This window comes from Lutjanus erythropterus, chromosome 20 (genome assembly GCF_056507025.1).
Source record: "Lutjanus erythropterus isolate fLutEry1 chromosome 20, fLutEry1.hap2, whole genome shotgun sequence".
Classification (NCBI taxonomy): Eukaryota; Metazoa; Chordata; class Actinopteri; order Lutjaniformes; family Lutjanidae; genus Lutjanus; species Lutjanus erythropterus.
This window is the reverse complement of record NC_139336.1, coordinates 29,158,379-29,182,446: the sequence shown is the minus strand read 5'-3', so window position 1 is coordinate 29,182,446 and position 24,068 is coordinate 29,158,379. Positions and strand designations below refer to the sequence as shown.

Here is a 24,068-nt window from a genome sequence, read left to right as displayed (position 1 = left end):
TATTTAGTCCCTGTATCACTAAAAAAACAGCATGTGGAGTTTTCTGTCTCTGGTGTCTTCCTATTCAAGGTTTCAATTTCACACATGTCCCCAGCATTTCCTCTCCTGCCTGTTTTAGAAGGGGCCAAGTCTTTATTTCACATGTCTAACATCATCTCTTAAAAATATCTCCAAGTCACCAGGGATCAGGCTGTAATCTCTGTGGCTCACCACTTCAGAGGGGGCCCGATGGCAGACTGACGACCCCTGGAGACAGGAGCAAGAGGCACAGCCACACTGGGGAGAGGGGAAAGGAGGACACTGCCGCTGCTGCTGCTGAGTGGAGCAACATAAGGAATGCCTGATGAGAGCGCGCTCAGGCCAAAGCAGGCGAGGGCACTGCTCCTGTCGTAATAACTGGATGGGGAGAGGATTGAGTGGAGCGAGAGGGAGGAGGGAAAGTCAGGCTTGGTTGCACCAACAAGGATTTTTTTTAAAATCATGAAATCATGGCTTAACTTTAAATTATGTTGCCGAAAATTTAAAACTATCCTAAACTGAGAATAATTAAATTTAACCCGCTGTTTAGTTTTTACCCAAACCTAGATTAAAATTCTGCTGCAACAAAATTTTAATCTTCATTTTAAAATGGAATACAGTATTAACTTTAAACTTACTCTTGAGGTTTAACTTAAAAAATGTCTACCTTTTTGAGATGGATTGAAAAAAATAATCAAGTTCCTGGAAGAAAGCTGAGGGACAGACTCAAGTTAAGTTTTAGGATGCGTCTCTTCTTTCTTTCAGTAGTTGATTCATTAAGGCAGTCTGCCAGTTGCTGCCTTGGCACTCTCTTTTTTCCTTCATGTGCTGGTTTCATGTTTTTTTTAATCTTCTATTATTTGGCCATATTGCACCATTAATTTGGCCAACAGGTTTTTCTCAAAGGAGGATAAATTAAAGCTTCATACCTTTTGTTAACTTTTTACCTAGCAAATAATGTGATGTTTTGTTATGTTTTTAGCTTGATAGCAAACAGCGTAATGTTTTGTTATCTTTCTAGCAGCTGATAACATACTGTTTTGTCAACTTTTTAGCTAGCAAACTATGATGTTTGGTAACTTTTTTGCTAGCAATTAATTTAATGTTTTGATAATTTTTTTAGCTAGCAAATAATGTAATGTTTTATTGAGTATTTAGCTAGCTAGTAAACAGTGTAACAACTTTTTAGCTTGCAAACAATGTAATGTTTTATTAAGGAATACAGAGCAGCCAGACGTTTCTCCTTGACAGTTTCTTCATTAGTTCATTCACTTATTTTAATTTGTGTAAACAAGCATCTCCATACTGATTAAACTCAATTTAATTTTGTTTTACATCAATTTAGTTTTGCTCAACTTTGATCAGAACAAATTCATCTTTGTTGGAGCAACACAGTCTGAGTGGCAGAAGAACAGAGAGAGATAGTTGAGAGGAGTGGCAGATAAAGATAAACAGACGCATACATACAGTCAAAGAAGGTGAGCAGGAGTGATATGAGAATAAGGGAGAAGTGGCCTGGGGAAGAGACCCCATTGAGCTTTAGCAGCATATTATCTCTAACACTTAACAGTCCTCTCAAAGTCAGAGCTGGGCAGCGTGGTAGTATATGAGACAGAAGTCAGTAAAGCTTCTGAATACTGAGTGCTGGATATTGAAAATCCTTCATGCTTGAAGGACCTGAGATTTGTTGAAACTTGTGATAACAGCAGAAACTGCTATCTAAAGTTCAGTAAGGACAGCATGTCTGTTCCACCGATGTCAGTCTTGGGAGGAATGTGATGAAGAAGCTCTAAAAACATTCAACTTATTTACCCAAAGATAAACTGCAGGATTCTTGACACAAATTAAAATTAGCCACATAACAACATATTTGCTTGAGCGGTTAAATTGTTTCTCAGGGACAACAACAACATTATGTTCACTATTACACCCAAAATCAGCCGTGTGTGCTTTTGTTTATTTGTATGTTACATCCCATTAGCTTGTACTGTATTAGGTGGTGAAAATAACAGACAATAAAATGGTTTTTTTTTTTTACTTTTTTCTTATTCAGTTCATAAGAGCCTCTTTACAGTCATTTCCAGCACTCCCTCAACTTGACTCTCCTCAAGTTAATGAATTTAATTTAATCAACTGTAACTGTACTTGGTTTTACTTGACTATTTATTTAACCCCTAACCCAACTTTTTATAATTCTACTTCAATCCATTTCAGAGGTACATACTGTAGTTTTTAATCTACTTCATTTAACAACAGTAATAGTTACTTTGCATATAGACATTTTAAATAATGAACATGGGACCAACTTATAAATTATGATACAGTGCTGTATATTAATACACTGTATATATTAAACTATTCAATATATATGAAGTCTTTTATCATATTTATTTCTACACAATGCAGTTTATTCATTGATCTTTAGCCCTTGATTATTCCCTCACTTGCTTGAATGAACATCAACAAGTGAGTCACCACTCAGCCTGGGCAGGAAGACCCGCCCAAAGCTTAATGATTGACAGCTTGGCCCTTCATAGAAAATAGCAAAAACAGAGGGGGAAGGAATAAGGAAAGATAAAGGGATAAAATAAATGAATAATATATGAAAAAAACGAAAATAAAGAAAATAGATCTATGTCTATGCACAAAATAAATATATATTTCTAAAAAATATAGAAACATAAATCCTTAGAATCATTCCTCTATCTTTTAACGTTTGGAGTGATATTTTTATTGATATGTATTCTTATATTTCTCTTAATATTCCCGCATTTATTTACTAATACTTTGCAGATTTATTATTTTTTTCTTATGGCACAATGTTTCCCCTGCAATCCCAATGCTCACCGGTAGGGGCGCTGTGGCGCTAAACGTCGTCCACAGAAGAAGAAAGGCGAAAAGTCATGGCGGCTGACAGTTTGTAATGAGCCAACAAAAACAGCAAAGATTCTTGCAAGTTGAACATATAACGTTTATACCAGGGCCGGGGATCAAAACTCAGAAGACAAAATGCAGATAACTTTGAAGACGTTACAGCAGCAGACGTTCAAAATCGACATCGATGAGGAGGAGACGGTGAGAGTTGAAACCAGGCACTAACGTTATTTGAGGGGGGTGGAGTGGGAGTTGGGTATGTCCTGGAACCGACTACTCTAGTTTTTAATCCATTTTAAATTAGAACAGCGATAGATATATCGTCCTAAAGCCAGCATGTATATTTTGGAAGGACAAGCCATTCGGCTTAATGTGACTTGTGATTGGGGCATTAATTAGCTAAATACCGGTCAGGAAAGTAGTTTCTAGTGTCAGCATTTAGCCGTAGCCCACTTAAGGTTCTTGATAGGGGTTGACAAGTTAACGTTCCCCTTGAATAGTGTCTGTAGCTAAATTATGACGAATTAAAAAAATTAAATTTTAGTGAAATAAATCAAAATTAACTCTGCATTAGTGACAGTAGCAGTTGACCTCATTAATGTTGCCTAATTTATAGCTAGTTTGCCATATTGTTTAACAGCTAACCCAAACTAAAGATGAAGTTAACCGTTAGAGCTAGCTAGTTAACGCTAGTTAGTTAGTTAGTTAGCTTAGGTTAGTTGTAAACCACTACTTAACGCTGTGTTTTGTGTAAAGACATAACATTATTGACATGGATAAACGAGGCTAAAATACGTTTGTTCATTTTAATAAAACTTTACTATTAAATTCCATCATTTATTTTCTTTAAGCCTGCATATAACGTTAGCCACGTTAGCGAAATGTACAGTCACCATAGTTAACGTTGCACACATGAAATTATTTTTTTTAGGTATCAGTCCGTAATTTAAATTTAGCCTTCAACATGGGTTTCAGGGGTAACTAGTTCGCCTTAGGGAGCCAGCAGTATCATGCCTATTAAATTCCAGTTTTATGATGGTGTTTAGCTGTTAGCTAGTTCACACTTTGGACTTTATTTTTAACTCGTGCTATAATTGTGCTGGGCAATATGTTGGTGGAAGACCAGCTGATCCATAGAGTTGTATGTGTTCTGCAAAGATCAAGAAAAGTAATAACAAATCGTGCTTTTCACAGGTGAAGACATTAAAAGAGAAGATTGAAGAGGAGAAAGGAAAGGACAATTTTTCAGTTGCTGGACTGAAGCTGATATATGCTGGTATGTCAGCATACATGTTGCTTTTCCTTTTTAATGCAGTCTAAATCTGCACTGCCTTGACTTTCAGTGGGTCACACTGGGTTAGAACATAAGCCATGTAGATATTCCTACAAATTAGCTGTCTTATGTGTTACTGTATTTATGTTTTGGGTTGCTGCCAGCACACTGTGGTAATTGATATTAGCAACACATAAGAAATGCTGAAAGTGGTGGGAGTCTGTTAGTAATAGAGCTGCACAGTTAGCTCTGCAATGATTAACCAATTAATTGATTATAAGTAAATTATTGAATTGTTCGCAAAACAAGACATTTGATGACATCATCTTGGGTTTTGGGAAACACTGATCAACCATTTTCTGACATTTTATACACCAACTAGCTATTAATTGAAAAAATTATCAACTGATTAATCAGCCATGAAAATAATCATTAGTTGCAGCCTTATACACAATTAATCAAAAATATTGGAAAATTGGCAATATGGCCAGGTGCAATATTCAGTGGGCAGAAGTAGTGCAGTTTTTCAATCAAGGTAAAATCTGTGACAAAACAGCTTTATAATGAAGCACTGCAGTGCTGCAGAGGTGCCCTGGCCTACAAATCTTGTTCTCCAGATGGAGAGAAACATATTTGTTTGGTACAGACCCCAACAAATATCTCATCATTGTGATTTTAAGTTTTTTTTTATTCAGTGAAAATGAAAATTCTGATGCAAAAGTGATCAGTCCTACTCATTGTGAACTCCATCACTAGCAGTATCTGTCAAAATACTCGCAGTATGATTTTGTCGCTACATTGTGCAGCCCTAGTTAGCAAACTATACAAGATTCATGTCTCTCTTATACGCCTAAACATTTTCATTGATTGCATTGGTGTGCCTGAAGTTTAGCACTTCTGATTTTTAAAAAAGTATTAAGTTATTATTAGAAATATACATTTTTACATACACTGTCTGGTTGTGCAGACAGTTGCCTTTGAGCAGACATGATAAACATATTTTCTGTGGATTATTTTGTCAGGATATAGCAGGATTTTATGTACATCTTGCACATGTGCCGATCTTGTCTCTGAGACTGTGCAAGAATCATGAGTAACTTCATAACCTTAAAACTTAATTCAAAATAAACACAACTGTCAGGAAGCACCATTTTTATCTGGTGTTTCCATTGTTGAGATGGTCATTTATTCTTTCTCTCTGGTGTGTTCTCTTGGACATTCCTAGCTGTTACGTTGATGAGTGGATGTAGAAGCCTGATTTGTACTAGGATCCACGTTTATCTTGTCTGTATGTTGTATTCTGTACAGTCACAGGAAGCTTAAATTTGTTATGAAAGCTAACGTAGATCTTCCAAGCAAGTAGATTTGATTCTCAGTCCTCCAGTGCCTACATTAAGATTATTAAAATATTTAAAATGTTTGATTGAGCTGAGTAGTTGTGCATTAAGAAGGTTTTATCTGGATGACAGGTTTGCTTTAATGGTGTAATGTGTTTTGTTTTTGTTACCACAATGTAACTATTGTGGTACAAAAAGGGAAGTGTTGGATAGCTGTTCTTGGAGTTTAAATGCAGTTTTCAACCAGCAGCAGCACTTTAGAGGTGTGGCATTTTAAACCTTCGATCAGTGTACATCTCTTGCTGCTGCACACTGTTAAATAATTAAAACTGCAGGCTGCTGTTTAGTCCCTCGGTAGTTCACCCGTGGTTATCTTGCTTACATTGCAGAATAGTTCCAGTGTTTTAATGGAGCACAGTGTGGCATTTTTGACAGTTAGCCCATATCAATCGATCAAATCCTGCTTGGATTCTGCTTGAACCTAATCCTGCAGATTGGCTCCTAACATCCCTATTCATAACTTCTTAATAGGCCCATTTGAAATTATAATTTGAAGGGTTGTTTTACTCCTTTTTTCTCCCCAAGTGCATTAAGAGACCCACATTAATTTATTTTGTCACCGTCATCTTAGACCCTCATTGATAATGCACAGAAATAAAAATGCAACACTGTAGAGCTTTTAAATGGTTTCTAAAGGCCTGCAAAGCATTTTCTGTTTAACAGGTAAAGCATGAGCTGGTTTTCTCAGTTCCCGGTTTAAGTCTCCTGTTGCCTACAGCAAGAAACCTGCCAAAGAACATGTCTGTCTGTCAGACAAATAGAAATGTTAGCCAGATAACTGCAAAGGTTGCAGCTTTGGCAAGAACATGTGTTGAATCATGACATGCCTACCTTCAGTTGTTTGAATAAGCTTTGCCGTCATCTAGCTTTCAAAAGATAGAGGAACGCTTGAGGAAAAAAAACCTCAAAAATTCACATTAACACCACTGTACTTTGTGTTTAAAACATGTTTCAATTCAAAGGGAGGTTCAACACACTTTATAGGCACTGTGTATACTTTGCAGCATGTGAAGCATTTTACACTGAGGTATTGTGTGACCTACTTAAAGTGGCTTCTCAGTCATCTATATAACACGAAACAATAGCAGTGCTTTACAATATAGCAAAAAAGAACCAGATGTGGTGACAAAGGCAGGCAATTTATCTGCTCAACAAGCCTCTATTCAATGATAAAATATGATACCATCCATTGTTACATCCCTGCATGTTGTTTCACAGTTCAAGGCAGGTGAAGCCAAGCGAGTTGTTGTGACTCATTCTTCTGTTTCTTTCCAGGTAAAATCCTCAACGATGACACAGCCCTCAAAGAATACAAAATCAATGAGAAGAACTTTGTGGTCGTCATGGTGACAAAGGTTTGGAAATTACAAATAGTTTTAGTAAATGGCCGATTTTGTTTGTTGGGGGGAACATTGTGTCCTTGAATGTTATAAATATGAGCTAACAGTGAAATATGATGAGGTTTTGCAACTTTTCTTTCTGCTGCCAACCACTTCTGTCAGTCTGTCCGAGCTGTTGAACAGCCTCTTTTGGTGCACTTAGAACAAGTAGTTCACAGTGTGACCACTGATTACTTAGAGTGAGGTCAGTGTTGTCGATGCCTGGCTCTGCTTTACTCCTATATATCCCAGTACAGTTGACTGCAGATAAGATTATCTTTACAGATTGTCTTGGTTTATAGTGTTATGTACATAAGAGGTGCAATGATTAGTTGATTAGTCAATAAGACGATCAAAGAAAATTGGTTGCCAACTCATTTAGAATTGATCAGTCATTTTTCAAACAAAAATGTCAAGGATTTGCTGCGTTTCTTTGTCATTAATGATGGTAAATTAAGACTCTTTTGGTGTTGGACTCTTGGTTGGACTAAAGAAAACTATTTTTTGACATTTGACAGACTAAAGTGTCAATGAATCGTGAAAATAATCAGCATTAACAAGTCCGTAGTATTTTTCATGAAGTCCCGCACCCTGGCTGACCCGCACATCATTCCCAAAATACTTTAAAATTGTCCAATTTAATGTGGACAAGGACCTGATATATAAGAGCTTTCAATGAAGTAGGTTAGGCTGTAACTGCACCTAATCGTATTTGTTGTTAAGCCGTACACAATGAACAAACAAGGCATACAAATTTGCAAATCTAGGGTTCCCTTCTAGACACAAGCGGAGTTTTTGTGTATGCAAGTAAATGGAAATGCGTGTAACTGGTCAAAAAAAATTGAAATTTTTTCACAATTTTGGGACATTTTATAGACCAAACTACTAATCAATCAATTAAGAAAATAATTAACAGTGAAATAATTGTTGGTGGTAGCCCTTAACTCAGTTTACCAATTGAAATACTTAAAGCTCCAGCTAGCTATATCACAGGAGTTTAAGTCCATGAAGGCCAATTAGTATAATTTAGGATAGCTGGAGCTTTTCTTAAGCAAAAGCATCCCAAAGTAAAATACAAAGACATTCCAAAATTAACAGTTTGTTGGCAACTTATAAGAAAATGACCATTACGACCATTAAATGAAGTCAAATATTAATATATTTTAAATTGTCTTGCAGGCTAAAGCGGCTTCAGCAGCGCCACAGCCTTCAACTGCCGCCTCAGCTCCCAGCACTACAGCCCCTGCAGCACCTCCCGCCTCATCGTCCAGCACAGAAACCTCCACAGAGCGTGCTTCCACAGACGACAAACCGGAGGAGAGACGGTCTTCCACTGCTGAACCAGCTACCACCCCTGTCGGGTAAAGATGGCTAGATTTTTGTCTTTAACTGTCTGGCGGGTTTCAGAGCGTCCCGCTTTGAGAAGCGATGTGCAGGTCACGCCTCACCCAAGGTCTGTTTTCTCTTGCAGGAGCTCCGAGGCTTCAACAAACACAAACTTAATTGATGAGGCTGTTTCAACTCTAGGTAAGGCTGCATTTGTAAACATAATTTCTTGGTCATTATTGTACAGCATTTGTGCAAAGATTACTTTCTGCCTCAGTGCCTTTAAGATGCATCTTGTATGCAATAAATCTGTGGTTGTTGGTTCATTCTGGCCCACCCTGTTTCTTGTGGGTATCCATAGCATGTTGGCATTGATGCATCTTAATCAATACGCAGCCGGATACTGCGGCTCAGCCAAAACATAATCCCACAGTTCCCCATGGCCACAGTGTCTGAGCTTTGCAAATATTGCTGTGCTCAGAATAAATCCTGTAGATCTTAATTATTACGACTTGTGTAGTCATTGATGGGAATTTACAGCGTTTGAAGCAGATTGTTTATTTTTATGAGACGCAGTGGAGAGAGTGAGCTTTATGTTCGCCAACTCCTCAAATTCTTTTCCCCTGTCATGCATTCAAGTTGTACTCAGTTGATGCATATTTTTGTTTATTATGTGGTCATGGTGTTTAATTTTAGTTGTGTTTTCTGTGTTATGTAACCATAAAAAAACATGAGCTGCATGACTCCTGCTTGACAGTATTCTGATATTTTAGTTCTGTTTTAATGTTTAAGATTAGAAGCTTTCTTCAAAATAAAACAAACCTTAATGTCCACCTTTTTAGTTTTAAAGGATTTGACTCATGCTCAGTACCAAAGGATAATTTGTAACTAGTCCTTCTACTGATATGCACTCGGTGTGTCCTTTAGTGACGGGTCCATCATATGACGCCATGGTGAACGAGATGATGCTCATGGGCTATGAGAGGGAGCAGGTGGTAGCAGCTCTGAGAGCGAGCTTCAACAACCCGGACAGAGCTGTAGAGTACCTGCTCACAGTAAGTACACTGTTATATGTTTGTGGCTCTGGGAAATGTGTCTTACACATACATCACACACGATTGGTTATACCTCAGTGTGTACATGTGTGGCGAATATGTAGGAATTTTTAATTTCCTTACTGCTTCATTTGGGTCATAATGACCGAATCAAAATGCAGGTTTTGGTCATTTCGGTGCCACAGGCCTGTGCTGTTGAACCGCACATGCCATCACTTAATGAGAGCACGCACTTACTACATGGCTCTGACAGCATGGCATGTAAACAGGGTTAAAACTCTGAACTTAACAGTCTAAAGTGTGGTGTGTTACACTTGAAAGGATTCCAACACCAGGCAAGATTTGCAACAAACGTATAAAAATATTTGTGTGTAAAGAAGCGAAACATCTAGCAGCACACGGGATGTATTTGCAAGCAGAGGGATGAACTGTGCTCAACTGCTTCTGTGACCCCATAAAAACCACATCAGTCGGCAGTGTGGGCGTCCCTGGCCCCGGCGATGGGTGCATAGATATAAAACACTAGATGCGACGTGTCATAATGACTTTCCACTCGTATCTATGATGGAGAGACCACTGATGATGATGATGATGATGACGATGATGACAGCAGGCTTTCCGCAGGTTAGAACATATGATCATATTTCTGCAAAAAGAACTTAAGCTGACATTTGAAGCTGCAGTTTGTAGAATACCAGCTCAGCATTTATTTTTCTGTTATTAGTACTGAAACTGTTACTGTTGTTGTTATGTTTATTTTGTGAATTTGATATGTAGGTTTAAGTGTTTTGTATTTCTTACGTTATATATTTAAATGTAATTTTAACTGTTATCTAAATTGTTCAAATTTGTCTTAACAATGAAAAAAGCCATTCTTTAATGTTATTGACCATAATTTTATGATTCTTTTCTTTTTTAAGGATTGGTTCAGGCTCTAGTACTGTTTTTAAAGTATTGTTACTTAAAACTGAAATGGACTACAAGTAATCAACTTCAGTTTGTGTATTACAATCTTTTTCTTTTTCCAATAGCTGTATATTTTTTGACTTTTCTTTCAGGGTATTCCAGGCAGGGATCAGGGCCATTCAACAGGACCTGATTCGGTGACGCCTCCAGTGAGTGGAGCTCCTGCTCCTGCTGCACCCACAAGCGGTAGTAGCGTCCCCGCCAACACTGGCTCTTCACCAAGTGCTGGGGGAGGTAAGAAGCCCATACTATCCTTCATATTCCAGCAGCCTTAATGAAAAAATGTGTTTGTTATTGTCCTTCTGTGACTTTGCGACTCACATGTTTTACCTTCACAGGAAACCCGTTGAGTTTCTTAAGAAATCAGCCCCAGTTCCAAGTGATGCGACAGCTGATCCAGCAGAACGCCGCCCTGCTTCCTGCCCTGCTGCAGGAGATCGGCAGAGAAAACCCAGAGCTGCTGCAGGTGAAGTTCTGACAGAGTTTGACATGTTTTAATTTTGCAGCAAGCGTGGATGTGTTGACACAGTTCAGACTGAATAAATTGCATTTACGTGTCATTGGGAGTATCACTCAGCCTTTAAAAACAGTTGGATAAAGTTCTCTGTTGCTCTGATTGGGTGGTTTCCAGGGTTTGAAAAAAAAATATTGTCTCTCTTTGGACCTGAAAATTAAGTTTTAACAAGGCTGAGATTTTATTGTAAAGAGGATTTAGGAGGCAGGTCATTTAAGGAAAGACATTTCTAAGTCTATCATCCAAAGTTTTTGAGTTCGGCACATTCTTCAGGCCATTTTTAGGCCACTTTGACCTTTGAAAAATACAAATTCTCTCAGGCATAGCTGGTAAAATGTAGGGCACTAAGGACAAAACTGAAAACAAAACAATATTATCACAGTTAGCTGATAATTAGCTCGATCAGCTGCTGTCAGTAATCAATACAAATGCACACCAATGAACAACATTTAATCGAACAGTAGCTGACTGCAGTCAATGTCTGACTGCCCCTTGATTTTTTAGCAGTTACTCAGTGTTTCTGTATTTAACAAACTAAAAAAATACATAGTGAATCAGCAGTTTAAATTTAACAAGCGTCCTGCGCTCTCTGGGGAAAATATTACACCACACTCCCTTTAAGAAGTATGACACATTAACTGTTCCCTACATCTCTGCAAAAACCCATAAATCTTCAAACACAAGATAAAAGACATGTCGACAGACAATTCAGTGTCAGCATAATCCAGAGAGAGAGAGAGAGCATGCACCAGAGGAATACTGCCCTTCACCTGATTTTTTTCATGTTTGTGACATATTGTACAGACACGATTATGTAACTGTAGTGGAAAGTGTCACGTTTCGTATGATTTCTCTTGTGAGTTCCCTTATTGAAACTTATTGATAAAACAAAAAAATAAATAAATAGAATCATTTATTGCCTGTCGCCATATTGTTGCTCCACTTCTGTTCACACTGCTCATTTACTCCCGTAGGAGATCAGCAACCACCAAGAGCAGTTCATCCAGATGCTGAATGAACCCAATCCAGAGCCAGTGCCAGTAGGTGGGGGAGGTGGAGCGGGAGGAGCAGGGGGAGCCGGAGGGATGGGGGGCGACACACCCGGCGGGAATCACATGAGCTACATCCAGGTCACGCCGCAGGAGAAAGAGGCCATCGAGAGGGTGAGTCACCAACCTTTTCCCTCGGTCCAAAGTTCACAAGTGCTGGAATGTGACGCGCAACCCCGAATCCTCACCTTATATTTACTGTTTCACACAGGAGAGGCTGGTAAACACGATGAACAGATTTTTAATTTGCATAATTAAAGTATTGTTTGTCTAATTTGCAACCCTTCTCGCTCTGATTCCAGCTAAAAGCCTTAGGATTTCCAGAGGGACTTGTTATACAAGCCTACTTTGCCTGTGAGAAGAACGAGAACTTGGCCGCCAACTTCCTTTTACAACAGAACTTTGACGATGATTAAAAGAGCCATCTTCATTTTGACTTTTTCATCCTCTACTTTTTGATTGCTGATATTGAATATATATGTAAAACAAACCTTTTACATTTCCAAAAAAAAAAAAAAAACAGTTTTATTCACCACTTTCACATTCACCTTTCTTAATAACACTGGATAATTATCAGCTGTACAAGACAGGCTGTTGTTTGTGATCAGTTTGAAATGGAGGAACAATTAAAGTACAATAACTTTGCATCAGAAATCACCTGTGTGCTATTGATTTTGTTAAACTTCAGTTAAGATCAATATTTTTTATAAAGAAGAATCAATATGGTTTGCAACGCCATTATCTGTCACTTAAGTTTTAGTTCAGGGTATATCAGACAGTATTCATGCACTCTTTATGTTCTGCTCTTGAGATTTAAGAAATTAAAGTTGTGCATAACAGACAAGCAACATGTATGGCACTGGTTCTTTTTCTAGTTTGCATCCCTCATCTGCATGTAAATCAACATGGTCGCCAGCAGGAATCTGACCTGGAATAAGTATGTGAAGGCATTTTAACATGTATATACTTTACATACAGGTGGTAAGGTTCAGTTTGCAATGGCTGTCATTTTTACAGAGAAAATAAAGTTTTAAAAATAAAATGAAAGCGGTTCCTGTTCTGCTGTGTTTGTATGTGGGCTGTGACTAATTCAAAACTAAATGCCCTTCATGTCGGGGTCCTGCATCATCTTGTCAGGATTTTATTTCACAATAATGACCTGCTCACTGCACATTATCCTTCACATGCAACCCACTTGCATGTATATATAGTACGCATATGAGTCAGCATTTCATTATGTCAACTTTGGTGAAGGAAACTTTCAACTTTAGGTTTTTATTTAAGATATTAAAAATAAATGTCACTGGATTAAGGTGAGGATAAAAGACTTGAGCATCTCTCTCGGCTAAACAGCCCCATTGTGCATTAGAAAAGTGTGCAGACAAAACAACCAAAGCTTTTTAAAATTTGAAATGTTAATGTCAGAGAGAAGAGGGAGAAACACAGAATTTGTCAAAAAAAAAAAAAAAAAAAAAAGCCTCATTTCTGATACAACATTCACAAATCACTCACTTTTAAGTTCCTGGAGTTCTTGCATTCACTATTTGGTTTATAGTTTATCAGTTGTTCTCCACTGTTATTATTATGCCATGAATATAATAAGAAATATCCATAAAAATGTCATTTAGTCAGGGGTCGTCAGTTTTACTGATATAAAATGGGTCCCTGAAGAAAAAAGGTTGGGAACCACAAGTCTAAACTACTCCTTCTATCCAAGGAAGAAAAGTTGAGTGACAAGAGCCCTGGGTGTTCTTAAATGAACCTATAGGGGGCAACAAAGACCACAACATGTTTCCAAAAGTCAACACCAGACTGTATTTACCAACCCGAGGATGTGTAGCATGTTTGCCACAGGATTAATGATTATCAGAAATATGATTTTTATTTCCTATTATGTAGGACTTAAGCATAGCAGCATTTAAACTTTGCTTAAATTAATAAGCAGTTCACATACATTAGTGCAACAGTTTTTACCAGATGATATTAAACACAGTTGAAATACATCTTTTAAGAGCTTGTGGCGCTTTAAGAATGCAGATGTTTCTCTGTCGTTGTTGAAACCATTTGTCACTGTTAATAGTATGACATTCTTTGGTTCTGTAGCTTGTTTGTTGTATTTCCGAATTTTAAGACATTTCATGTGGTGCTATAATATTACCATACTGTGCAATGGAATTGTCATTGTCAACTAACGCTTATTTTCATTAGCGATTAATCTGTTCACCATTTTCTCAATTAATCAGTTCAGTCATTAGGTCTATAAAATGTTGGAAAATTGTGAAAAATGTCCATCAGTGTTTGCCAAAGCCCAAGGTGGCGTTCTCAAGTGTCTTTTTTGGTCCACAACTCAAAGATATTCAATTTACTGTCAGAGAGGAGTGAAGAAACTGAAAATATTCTCATTTGAGAAGCTAATAAAAGAGAAATTTTAACATTTTTTCTTTTAAAAAAAAAAAAAAAAGGACTTGATTCATTGATTATCTAGACAGTTGGAGATTAATTTAATAGCTGACAACTAATCATTGCAACTCTAAAACATAAGTGATCATTTTTAGATCATGCATTCACTGTTTTGCAGCAATTTTAAAGTTTTATTATTGATCAAAAAGAAATAAATGATTCACTATATGTTAATTAACCTGCAATCATGACCTCTACTTTTAAGTACAACTTTGCTATAATTACTGTAAAGAATGTTGTTGCTATAAAAGCTGCATTTCATTTAACATCAATTTCACATAGAGCTCTTGTTGAGTGGATACAAAGCATATTTCATGCATGGAATTTTAGTTCTATAATATTATCATGCAGTCTTTTGTGAAAAAATGCATGCAGCTGGATACATTTTGTACATACAGCACAAAGAATGAGGCATAATCATGTAGCAGAAAAAATGTCAAGACACTATCTCACAGATCTTTATGTGTTTTTGTGCACCTGAGATCTCCAGCTCAGATTTGGTGTCAGCCTTGAATGTCAGCCAGTAACTCGGTTCTCCTCCCCATTCTTACCAGTGACAGGTGTAAAGAGAACCCCATGGAAACAGGACATTGTAGCGTATTTTTGTGAAAACTGCAACATTGTGTGAGCTTGCCTGCAGCAATCGCTATTATCATGGGGGATATTGTGTGTGAGGTGACTGTGAGCTATTGCTGCCATTTAAATGTGCTTCTCCATTACACTGCCAGGGAAATCTACACTTGACTGCTGATGCTCAAGAATATTCTCCATGTTACTTTTTATGCCACTAATGTTGCTTTCTTTATGGTGCTGACATGTTTTCTTATTTTCAGGCTTGAGAAGTAACAGATTACACGTAACGAGATTAAGTAGAATATATATATATAAAAAAGGTAACTGTATTCCATTATTCCATTATTCCATTCCACATAGAAAAACTGCTATCATTAGCTGCATGGAGCAACTGTTAAAATTACCTAGACAGACTTCTAAATGCTAACTTTAGCTACACAGAGCAAACACTAAAGTTGAATTTCTTCAGCTTTGCAGACCAACCACTAATGTTGACTACACAGAACAACTGCTAAGTTTAGCTACACAGCATAACTGCTAATGTTAGTACACAGACGACTGCTATCATTACTTAAATAGCACAAGTGCTGCTGTTAGCTGCACAGATCAACTGCCAACTTTAACTACACAGACCAACCACTAACGTATCTACACAGAACAGCTGCTAACATTAGCGACACAGCACAATTGCTAATATTAGTTGCGCAGACAACCGGTATCATTAGATACACAGAACAACTGGTAACATTAGCTAAACAAAACAACCACTAAAGTTAGCTACACAAAACCACCGCTAACGTTAGCTACACAAACCAAATGCTAACATTAGCTACACAGAACAACCACTTAACTTAGCTACACAGAAAAGCAACTAACATTAGCTCTAGGGAACAACTGCTAACTTTAGCTACACAAACCAACTGCTCATGTTAGCTACACAGAAATCGAGTTAGCTGAACTGTAGGTGGTGATGCTGGGATGGTTTTGGGGTAACAAATGTGCAGCTATTGATCTGACCATTCATTTGTGCATGACACAGGAAGAAACAGGTAGACATAAATTAATAAACCTACAACAAACATAAAACATCACACTAAGCTAAACAATTTCATCATATTTGGTATTGAGGTAATCCAAAAGTAATGGAAAGTAATCAGGTTACATTGATTTAATATTGTGACACTTGGATTAAGTTACTGACTACATCTTGTAACAGGTAATTAGTATCAGAATATATAAGTAACTCTCCCAGTCCTGCTTGTTTTGTGTTCAATGAGATAATAATAATGATGCAGAAGAGTATGAAGGTCGTTATGGTTTTCTTATTTCAAATACATTTTATTTTATTATACTGTAAAATACAAAACAATAACAAAGCATTTTTATTCACAAATGTACAAAAGTCAAGATTATATTACATATTTTGGCTATAAACAAAAAAAAAATCTTTGTTCAGAGTTCACTCATTCCATACAAAAATATGAATGTCTCATATAAATTATTGCACTTTGCAGCTGCAGTGCATTGACGATTGCCATCACCATTTATAAGTGAAGTGTTCACCTGATTTAAGTCCGATTGTGGAAGAGAGGTTTCTAAGAAACACACAAAACAACCATATGGCACTTTTTTTTCATAGTTTTCACCCTTTTGTATATTTTCCTTTAATCTTTGGTACCTTTTCTTCAGAGTCACTGAGCACCATTCTGTATAAATTAACATTGTACCTGAAATTAATGGCATCGCAGGTGAAATGTGTATATAAATATAGATGTATTCATTAATACAGTATTTTGAACAGTGTGTAGTTGTTAACAGAGCCTATATTGGCGTGTTGCTGGTAGAAGGCCTCTGGAGATGTTTGTCTGTTGCTCCTGGTTTCCCTGACAGAAATACATTTCCAGTTAAAAGCTGTTGGCACCTGGTCCTCCAAGTTTTGTCGGTTAAATAAGACAAATTCCAGTTTGGTCCCTTTCATAAAAGTTTACAACCCTGACTGAGAGGTCTCGTCAAGTCGCCTGCACAACGTGCGAAGACGGGATCGGCCTCGAGAGAAATTCTAGGCTCTTGAGGGAGTAATGCTCTGTCTTTTTTAGCCGTGAACACCACAGCTTGTCTTGTTGCTTTGACAACGGCCAGAAGGCAAATTATGGTTTTTATAAAAGTGTTTGTTCAGGGTTCTGCTGATGTTTTTTTTTTTCTTTCTTTCCGGAGCCTTCATTCCATCATAAGTGTCTCTTCATATGGAGAGCAAGGTGGTCCGACCTCGAGAAGGCCCGGTCACATTTCTGACACTGGAACGGCCGGTGGCCCGTGTGTTTCCTGTAGTGGCGTGTGAGCTCGTCCGAACGTGCAAACTTCCAACCGCAGCCCTCCCAGTCGCAGTGGTAAGGCTTCTCCCCTTTGATGGAAACACAATACACACACAGAAGGAGCAGTTAGCGGCGGCCCGGAGGTTAAACTGGTCCAACCTTCCCCACTGTGGAGGAGAAAAGAGGCTCGTCCTGTCCTGCAGCTAATTTATAAAGGCCACGCTAAACGGCCTGTGGTTTGTATTTGAACAGGGATGAGTATCAACCTGTTTCACTGCACCTGCCAAGCAACTCCCCCAGCTAACCCCCATTCATGATGACTCAATGATTCAATGTGTTGGTACATAATAAAACAGCATGAAAGAGCAGTGTTAAACAGCAGTTAATCGCTACAAAAATATGCCTCCTGCTCTCTTCAGGTGACTTCATTTAATTTAAACCAGATTTAAATGGCAGCTAACATTCAGCTACATACCTGTGTGTGTGCGGTGATGTGCTTTGAGGTGGGAGCTCTTTGTGTAGGTTTTCCCACACCCGACGTAGTCACACGTGTGTGTGGCGACTCTCTTCCTCGGCCAGGAGCGCCGACCACGTTTAGGCTTCGGTTCCTCCGGCAAACAGTCTCCGCCGGAGATCATGAGGGGCTCTGCAGGGTCAAAAGGTCACGGCCATCATCACGTGTTCAGGGAAAATATTCAGTGTACAAATACGTGACATAAAACAGTGTAATAAGGTGACATAGAAAGTTTATTTTCATTTTTTAGTTCATTAGAAAATGTTTTTTAACATGCAATTGAAAATAGCAGCCTTTAAAGTACTGTAGTATAAAAAGTTAACACACAACAATGAACAATAAACACTGATCCTATGAAATAGAGATGTTAATGATCAATCGATAAATCGTATTTAATATTAAATGAAGTGTAAATGTATGTGTAAAAGTTTAAATGAAAAAAGATCTGTTTTGTAACTTAATTATTAATAATCGATCTATTAAACGATTGCTAGTGTTTACAATTCATTCATCATTTGCAACCCTGCTATGAAAACAAAAAATAATAATTTCAAGGCAACTTACTGCAATAGATTTCTGAGATTTGTGCCCAACTCAAACTCTAAAGTTTTGACATAAACTAAAAAAAGTTTTGCTTATAATCTTTACTTGAGATATTTTACTTTTCTTCTTTAAATAAACTTGAATTGTTGAGTTTTAGAAACTGAAAAAAAAGTCTTTTACATATTGGTCACAGTGAGCTATGAACCTTAATTTTTCATAATTTGGCTGCCTGAAAATTAAATGATTTTATTTGAAAATATTAAAATATTGACCTTTATTCATTTTCACTTCAATGGGTTTGCACAATAATTTTTGAAAGTAGGTCATCTAAAGAAGGAAAGTAAATGATCTTATCAATCAGTTTGATCAACTTTTTTGTTTTTACAGTGAACATAACTGTATATAACAAGTGAATATGTAACATTTGGTTATGTCTTGTATCCATTTCGGCTGGTTAAAGAACTTTATGGGGAAAAGAAGGTTTGTTAAAGGTTAATCATTTTGAACTGTTAGTTTGGAGCCTTTAATGTTGGATACATTTTTATTTAATTAGACTGTGTATTCCTGTTGTATGTTAGTTTTTGTTTGCTGTCATTTTCTTTGACTAAATCCACATTTAGAGCATTCAGTATACACAAAGGATAAAGATAGAGCAGCTGTGACTAATGAGAAAAACAAACGTGCGCTCACCTTGGTACTGCATGGAGTTTGGCTGAGGGTAGGAGGTGTAGCCCTGCGGGGAGCTGTGGTGGTATCCCTGGGGAGGTAGAGTGATCTGAGCGTGGGGATGCCCCAGGACCTGGTGCTCCCGGCTCAGGGGATGGTCCGGGGAGAGGGAGGAGGACGACGATAACCTGCCGCCCGTCATGGACCTCCCTCCGCCGGGGAAGCCATGCAGGTCTAAGTGGGCGGGACGCTGCTGTTGGCTCCCTCGGCCCTGAGAGTTCACCCCGGCCAGGTGGAGGTCGATGGGCTGCGAGATGGTGCAGTTACTGGGGTTCTCCTGCTTTATCCTGTGGCACGGAAAGGACGGCGAGGCGCGTGAAGGGGCGGGGTCTGACGCGGCGTTAACGCAGGCCTTGCTCACGCTCACGCCTTGGCTGTAGTCTCCCATGTCCATTGTGGTCTTGACCACAAACTTGCCATGGAGGCTGGTGGGGTGGAGGTACGCCGGGTCCAACTCGGGTCTCATGAGCTCCGCCACAAAGCCTCCAGAGGGCGAGACGTCGCTGATGTCTGGGATGGTGTAAAGCAGCTCGCTGGCGGTGCCCTGAGGGGAGGGGAGGGGATAAGATGAGGAGAAAGCGCCCGGGGAAGGAGACAGGGCCTGGGCAGAGCTGCACGCCATGGCCTCCTCCTGCTGCTGTTGCTGCTGCTGTTGCTGCTGTTGCTGCTGCTGCTGCTGCTGCAGGATGGAGTTAGACAGAATGAAGTCGTAGTCCAAGTCCAGGTCAGGCTCGGCGTGTTTTTTGGACATGCTGGGGCTTGTTGTGCTGGTGGCAGTGGGGTGGTCAGGGTCAGAGCAGCTGCTTCCGGTTGGCACGCTGGGTCTCTTAAGAAGGGACAACTCCTCCTTCCATCTCTAGAGGAAAGTTGCACAAGCGTTAATCACTATACTGCGTGTCACGTTACTGTTTATAAGATACAGACAGGAGCCGAGAATACACACCTGAGTTTAGGGCTGTTGTAGTTAATGTCTAAGATTTTGGATATATTTGGATTCTAAATGGGTTCTAAATGCTGCATTACAGTATAATGGTATTATTTTCTGAACTTACCAGACTATTCTAGCTATTCCATCATTACTTAGTCATTACTTAGTCCACATTACTGATGATTTTTATCAAAAATCTCACTGTGTTCATATTTTGTCAAAGCACCAATTGTCATCCCTACAATATTGCAGCAATATCAACAAATACTGAGGTATTTTGTAAAAAAAAAAATTCCTATCCATACCACCCAACCCTACTTTAGTTTGTCATATTTACATTGGTGCTTGTTTTGAATGGATAAGAACATACAGTAGGCATATTAAGGATGAGTATTGGCAAGAATCTGGCATTTATGATTCATATTGCGGTATACTGCAAGACTGTAATATATACTGCTGTATTAGTATAAAGAACGCGCCGGTTTATGTATATAATCTGAGTTAAAAGTTTACTTTCTTAAACTAAAAGATAGATAACAACACTGCTAGGTCACAGTGAAAATAAACTACTAACATGAATCTTTGCATGTGTCACAATATACAGTATTTTTGAGATTCGATACGGTATCAAAGAACATCGACTATCGCGATAATCAAGAGTATTGATAATTTCTGGCACACCTGGTAGGACTCTGTATTGGCAAGAATCTGGCGAAACGATTCATACGATTCATATCAATAAGGTGATATATTACTATTTTTTAATTTCAAGAAAACTCTTACAGTACAAAGAAAACACCACCATATGCATAAAATCTGAGTTAAAAAATGTTTACTTTTTTATGCATGAAAGTAACAAAACTGCTATCTTGTGGTCAGAGGCTTCAACGTGACAGAAAATGAATCACTGCCAAGAATTTTTGCATTTATCAAAATCAGGGTTGATCCAGTACTGATACTGGTGTCAGGAAATGCCACTAATACTGCCTTAAATGCTGGTGTTGTTATCAACAAGCATGCAAGTCCTGTGCCCAGGATGGTGAAGTCACATTTTATAGCATTCATTTGTTTTATACTTATATATTATGTATTTGTTAATGTTTACAAAGAGTTTAACCTGAGCCAGGCCACACAACAATGATAGCAACCATATCACATCCATACAGGGTCAATACTGCTGTCAGACAATAATGATATTTTCTTTTTAATGCACTGGTGTTGGATTGGTACTGGGTATTGGCCAAAACACAAAGTTCAGGTATCAGAATCAGTAAAGAGAAGGAAAAAAAAATGTACTGGAACATCTCTGATGTAAATATCATGATACAGTGTTTTTGAGAATCGATACGGTATCACAAAACATAATATCACGATACTCAAGAGTATCGACATCTTCCTACTCCTTTATACCTCAATATTTTTGCAGCATTGATAAATATTGAGGTATTTGGTCATAGTTGATGTCCATGTCAGTCTGCCCTATTTGAGTTTGTCCAACTTAGGCAGGGTTCAACATTTCTGGTTTTTTTCACTTGCCCTTGTACAAACTGTTCTGTTTATTAGCAGTTATCAAATAACAACAATCTAATCTAGGGCTGCGATGTCTGTAAAATGTCAGAAAATAGCGAAAAATGTCCATCTCAGTTTTTTAAAGTTCAAGAGGCTGTCTTAAAATGTCTTGTTTTGTCAGATCAAAACCCAAAGATATTCAGTTTGAAGCATTAAATCTCCATATTTGAGAGGTTTCAGACAGCATTTTCCTCAATTTTTGCCTGAAATTTTTAATTTACTTTAACAATTATCAAACTAGTTTAATTATTTTTGAGTTGCTGGGTTTACCAGTCTGACATGGCACTTTACTTGCCCTGGACAAGCGAGCAATCCTTTTTGCTGATACTTGTTTTGAACAGATGGAACATACATTAGGCCTAATAAAGGAGGAAAGAGCCTGAATCTGTATCGTAAAGTGAATACTATGACAGCTCAGCCACAGAGCTGCTGTAGCAAGTGTCCTTGGCAGAGACAGAGCACCACCTAGAATACAGATTATTCTCATTCATGAAGAAAAGTGCACCGCAAAGCACTGCTGTTGGCAGAGTAAGCAGCACCTCTGCCATCAAAAGATCCTTGCATTATTTTTTTTTAGCCTATTAATAACCCGTTATGATTTAAAATAAAATTAGGCATCATTGTGTTTCCTGCAGCGTCCCATGTGCGCTTTCACGGCCAGTGTAAACTGGTGCACGCCCCGGCAGAGTGTGGTGTCAAGCCCCGACTGAGCCCATAATAACACACTGGAAAACACTGTAAATAAAACTGCACGGGCTCACACACACACGCAACATAAGAAGTGACCACATGCTACTCACTGAATTGGCACTTCCTATGGATTTACTCTTGACAGTGGGGCCGCTGGCAAACGTGGATATTGACGGTAGAAGCGTTCCACCTAAAGCCATCTCGACGTCATTTGGAGGCTGCCTGAAATTACAGAGAAAATATGGTAAATCCTCTGGTGGAGTGGAGGGATCCAGGAGCAGCTGGCCGTTATAGTCCAGAGAGATGTTGTTATTAAAAGTTTCTCACACCTCATCAGTGAGAATCTGGGTTTGGAGAGTCCTTCTGCGGCTGCTCTTCGGTGCGTCTGCTGGGTGTTTTTTTTTTTCTTTTTGGGTTAAATATCCCCGCAGGTTTGAAGTTTCTGCTCCCTGCCGTGCGTTATTCTGTATTCCAGGACATGCTGCCGCTGATGGTGGGTGCTCCTATTTTTTATTTATTTATTTTTTTTACCGGGGAGGACAGAGACAGAGAGGCGACATACGGGGGAATCCCTCTCGCCTGTTGCCATGCAGCAGCAGACCGGCAGACTGAAGTACTGAGGAAGCAGCGTGAGAGGTATCCTTAAATCACTGGAACAAGGACACGCCTTCGCTGCATGGATCTGTCCGTGCGTCGTTGCCCGGCAACAAGCGCAAAACATTTGCGCCAGGGACAGAGAGACGGAGAGAGCACGTGGGGGGAGGCTGGGGAAGAGAAAGAGGGAGAGGAGGTTTGTTTGTATTCATAGCAACGGTACCTGTCCTTTACTGCGCTTATCCGTGTGAAATGTGGGTGAAGAAGAAGTTTTTCACGCCGACTAATATGAGAGTAACAGGGAGGCTGTTTAGTTATGGGTGGAGGGTCACCTGCAGGTAAAGGCGTCAGCTGAATGGACAAAGTAAGCTCACGTCAGCCGACGTCATCAGCAGAGATGGGCAGTACTTCAATTAAACATTTACAAAACGTATTTAATCTTTTTTTATTATGTTGTAATTTGCATTTTAATGGGCAGAAAAAAATAAGGCGTAACTTGTAACAACAGCTTGTGTTTGTGTATTTGAAACGCTTAAAGCTACTACGACAAACTTTCATATTTTGTTGACTTTGGTGCCCACTGTGGACAAAAGCGGGAGTTTATCCACGGTAAGAACAACAAAATATAACAACAAAAAAAACATTATCTAAATAAAGATCCTCCTGCTTCGTTTTAACTGGCTGTGACTTTTCTGGGAAAATGTAAAATGTTTCCGGCTCATTTCATCAGATTTCAAGCAGCCATTAAAATAACTATTAAAAAAAAAAGCTAATCTTCTCGCGGATGCTTTTGTAACCTTTTGTGGGTCATTATAGAAGCATCAGTATTGTACTGGGACTTTTTCATAACCAGTTGAAAATTCCTTGTAGTAGTTTTAAAATGTTTTTTTTTCTCTCAAATTAAGACAGCTCTCCACCTGGCAACCTGAAAAATATCTGGAATATAATCACCAACATTTTGATTAGAAACTGTAATTTAATGACATATTTTTTCTCTGTAACTATAACAGATTATAATCACATTTATTTTGTAATTTAACTACATCTATTTACATGTAACTAGTTACTTGCAAGCATTGCTAGTATCCAGTTAGGTATTTTTGCAAAATTTTGTTATAATTACCATCTAAATTCTTGAGATAGTGGATGTTTGTACCAAATCTAAAGGAATACCCTCCAAGCGTTCCTTTGATGTTGGTTCATGAGAGTGTGATGGACATGAAGTCAAAGAGACCTTTGTCCCTTGACCCCCAAAATCTAATCAGTTCATTCTTTAGTCCAAGTCGACGTTTGTGCCAAACTTAAAGA

The 24,068-nt window shown here is 38.5% G+C and overlaps 2 protein-coding genes across 2 annotated transcripts; one reads left to right on the top strand and one right to left on the bottom strand.

Annotated features, from left to right (window-relative positions):
• The first annotated feature begins 2,881 nt into the window (after window positions 1–2,881).
• Window positions 2,882–12,695, top strand: rad23b (RAD23 homolog B, nucleotide excision repair protein). The gene is made up of 10 exons (XM_084746062.1): window positions 2,882–3,093; window positions 4,087–4,168; window positions 6,838–6,917; window positions 8,121–8,302; window positions 8,413–8,468; window positions 9,195–9,322; window positions 10,381–10,522; window positions 10,627–10,754; window positions 11,777–11,965; window positions 12,154–12,695. The coding sequence occupies exons 1-10, from the start codon at window positions 3,028–3,030 to the stop codon at window positions 12,265–12,267; spliced, it is 1,167 nt and encodes a 388-aa protein (XP_084602188.1). The 5' UTR covers window positions 2,882–3,027; the 3' UTR covers window positions 12,268–12,695.
• Window positions 12,696–16,195: 3,500 nt separating this feature from the next.
• On the bottom strand, window positions 16,196–22,712 carry klf4 (Kruppel like factor 4). Its single transcript, XM_084746344.1, has 5 exons — window positions 22,496–22,712; window positions 22,277–22,388; window positions 18,944–19,835; window positions 17,672–17,842; window positions 16,196–17,285 (listed from the first exon to the last, which is right to left on the bottom strand). Exons 1-5 carry the CDS (start codon window positions 22,498–22,500, stop codon window positions 17,110–17,112), a joined length of 1,356 nt encoding a protein of 451 aa, XP_084602470.1. The 5' UTR covers window positions 22,501–22,712; the 3' UTR covers window positions 16,196–17,109.
• Window positions 22,713–24,068: the final 1,356 nt, after the last annotated feature.